General features: G+C 44.3%; 1 protein-coding gene across 1 annotated transcript; it reads right to left on the bottom strand.

Annotated features, from left to right (window-relative positions):
* Positions 1 to 1,188: 1,188 nt before the first annotated feature.
* On the bottom strand, positions 1,189 to 2,111 carry LOC123125394 (uncharacterized). The gene is made up of 2 exons (XM_044545895.1): positions 1,541 to 2,111; positions 1,189 to 1,443 (listed from the first exon to the last, which is right to left on the bottom strand). Exons 1-2 carry the CDS (start codon positions 1,619 to 1,621, stop codon positions 1,189 to 1,191), a joined length of 336 nt encoding a protein of 111 aa, XP_044401830.1. The 5' UTR covers positions 1,622 to 2,111.
* Between the last annotated feature and the right edge of the window lie 1,384 nt (positions 2,112 to 3,495).

Here is a 3,495-nt window from a genome sequence, read left to right as displayed (position 1 = left end):
ATAAAAGGCAAGCATGATCCAAGAGTGGACATTATTTTTTCTTTTACATAAATGTTGTTACGAAGAATCTGCAGCTAATATCCAGAGCCAACATCAGTAGGACTTTCCGTGGCCTCCTTCATGAGATCTCCTAAGTTCCGTCCTTAAGTACTTCTGCTGGCAGTAATGTGATTCCTGGCAGATAATTTGCCGTTAATCTGCTATTTCTCCCGGCAGTTAACTGTCCCCAATGAAGTGTTCTGGTGTAGTGCGCAATAAGGATTGCAGTTCCATTTTACTTCAAAAAATGGTCTTCTTGGTCCTTGGTAAAAAAAACGGGTCTCCTGGGAGGTAAAAACCCCCTCCTAATTAAAGCACACTTCCATTCAGAAGGCTAATGGCACTGAAACAAATATGAGCTCTTCAAGTAATGCAATTATCTGTAGTTCTGGCAATTAATATCACCGAATCTGTTGGTGCTTGGATACAATTCGAAGTGTCATGTCCAAACATCGGAATGGAAAAATTCTGTCCACCAACACACAATGCTCTTTCCAGGACATGTAACCTGGTTTGATGGTCATTGTCCTCACCCAGTGAGCTTATATTATTGCTATAACTTTACCCTACTACACATTTTGGCTTTTAAAATCCTTACAACCAACTAAAAAAAGGAGCACGTGGGGCAATGGCAAAGGGATCACAACTAAAGGTTGCATTCACGGATACACATACAAACAGTAGGATCACATGTTTTATACCCCCTCCGTTCTTAAATATAAGTATTTTTAGAGATTCCAATATGAACTACATGCGGAGCAAAATAAGTGAATCTACACTCCAAAGTATGTCTATATACATTCGTATGTAGTTCATATTGAAATCTTTAAAAAGACATTTAGGAATGGAGGAAGTACCAAACAACCAAACAAAAATAAAAGACAAGCATGATCCAAAAGTCGACGTTATTTCTTCTATACATAAATGTTTTTACCAAGAATCTGCAGCTAATATCGCAAGCTACTGCCCGAACGCATGCTATTAAAGATTTGAGACGATGTTTATAATAACCAAAAGGGATAGCATGGCAGCTAAAAAAAAGGGATAACATGGACCACAGTTTAAAAATATGCAACATAACATAGTGTCCTATATCTATTAGTAAATAGGATAGATTCATATTTATCTATGTGGCAGATATGGTGTGGCTTAGTCAAGATAATTGGGTTGGTCCGAGCTATGGAGAAATCTGAAATCGATGTATCCAGAGCCAACATCAGTAGGACTTTCCATGGCCTCCTTCTTGAGATCTCCTAAGTTCCTATTCATTAAATAAGCATGCTCAGACAACAATCCCTCCCTCAATTTTTGCGCCTTCAGATTAAGATTCCACAGTGCTCTCCGAGACGAGTCATGGATGGTCGCCTTGTCATCATCTGTGCACTGGAGGTCATATTCGATAAGCTGGTTTTAGAAAGGAAAAAATAAGCACATTATAGGATCTAATCGACACATTATCCGAAGAAACACGGGCGAAAATAAAAGGCGAGCGAATGCTCACCGCCGGCGGCAGTGGAGACCCGAGGTGACAAGCTGGCTTTGCACGATTTGAAGGGTCTGTGCCTCGCGGCAGCATGTCCATGTCGGCGCTGCGCAGGAGTCTGTTGAGCTCGTTGATACAGATTCTGGCATCGTCGATCTGAGCGACGGAGCCCCGGACAGAGCCTTGGATGAGTTTCTCAAAACCAGAGTCTTGCGTTTGCGTTTGCAGTAGAGAAGCTGTCAATTGTGGACGCGGAAACCAGAGTTTCCCGGTTGGACTAGGATCATGAGTCGGTCGCTGGATATGAGAGGCAAGGACGTGCGAAAGCGGAAGGAGATCTGATTGGGTTCGCGATTCGCGCAGTGCGCCTCCAGCTCTTGGACGCTGGAGACATACTTCATCTCCACGGGGAGTGGATCAGGCGCGGGATCCATCTGGGAACACGAGTCTCTTTGGGACGATGAGTAAGAAGGCGATGCGGTCTCCCAACTTGTGTTCTCAATCTAATGGCGAGCGGGCAGGAAGGAGGAGCACGTCGCCGATCCGCAGCCCTAATCGCAGTCCGGCGCTAATCACGGGATAACCACGTCAGTCGTCACGTCCGCGGACGGGGAACAAACGGGCTTTCTCCTGGGCTTTTCTTTTTCTCTTCTTCAGATTTTAAATTTGAGTAGGAGGCCCAAGTACGTGTAATCACATGGTAACGTTGATACAATCTTGTGGTTTGACTGTTTGAGGACTTAAAAAAAAAGACTGTTTGAGGACTTTCTCAAAAAAGAAAGTAAATAGCATAAAACTACTACTTTACAGGCTAGAGTTCCAAAAAATTACCGGTTTTAAATTTTTCTCAGATAACTACTAAATGAGTGGTCGGCTGTTTTAAAAAACCCAAAATGCATGTTGTTTAAACATTAAACCTGTTTATGACAGATCGGGCCCACCCCTAGACTAAGTGGCAGTTTGGTTGCTGTCCTCAGCCACATGCCTGGGCAAAAGTGACGCGTGGCTTGGGCCTGGGATTTCGATTGTTCTCGCCTGGCCAGGCAGCCTCGTCACGTTCTTGTTTGGATGGTGGCCTGTGCCTGAAAGGTCATCAGCAGATTAAAAAAAGTAAGAATTGAGAAAGCATCCCAAAAGCTATCTGCAAACAGCTACTCTAGCCCCAGGCTAATACTGCCCTCTGCCCAGGCGAACAGGAAAGGACGCCTGGCAGACTAATCAGCTGCCTGGGCTGTCCAGGCCAGGCTTGCTCTATTTTTTCCAGCCAACAACCAAACAAAGCTCAGGCAGCTACCACGCAAGGTCCAGGTCAGGCGACACCCAGCGTGGATGCGAACCAAACTAGCCCTAAAAATCCCGGACAGGGGTAGTAAGTCCCATTTGGAAGAACAACAGATCTGGTAAACCCTCATGTTGCTTACAGAAAACTCTTTTGATATAGTGAATAATTGCTAAGGAGACCATTGATCAAATGTTGTGTATCTTTTTCTTGCATCATTGTTGGTGAACTTTCAGCGGGAAATAAATGTTTCATCACGAGCAGCCACGAATCTTTGACAGACGGAAATATTTAAGGACATATACACACTCACTACCCGCAGTCTAGAGAGTCTCCCTCATTCATCGCACTTCCGAGGCTGCACCACACACTCACACATCCACGTTAAATAACCCACCGGCAGAGGGCTCACAATCCAGGCCCCATTTTGATAAGATTTATTTTATTCTTTGGCGGCAAAAAAGGCTATCAATTATGACAAAGCATCATAGAATCTTATGCAATTAGCGTGATGACGCTTGAGGGGAGGTATCGGAAAATTCTTGAATACATCTTTTTTCCACGGTGGTCTGGGGCCAAAAGAAGAAATGGCTATTCAGTTAGTTCAGGGGAAGCTGTACATCAACCAATTTTACGGGTTAAGCCGGAGCCCACCTACCCCCCTTTCATACCATGTGAAGGTATCCAAAGGAAA

Source organism: Triticum aestivum, chromosome 5D, assembly GCF_018294505.1.
Source record: "Triticum aestivum cultivar Chinese Spring chromosome 5D, IWGSC CS RefSeq v2.1, whole genome shotgun sequence".
Lineage (NCBI taxonomy): Eukaryota > Viridiplantae > Streptophyta > Magnoliopsida > Poales > Poaceae > Triticum > Triticum aestivum.
The sequence above is the reverse complement of the archived record's forward strand: the minus strand, read 5'-3'. Positions and strand labels throughout refer to the sequence as shown.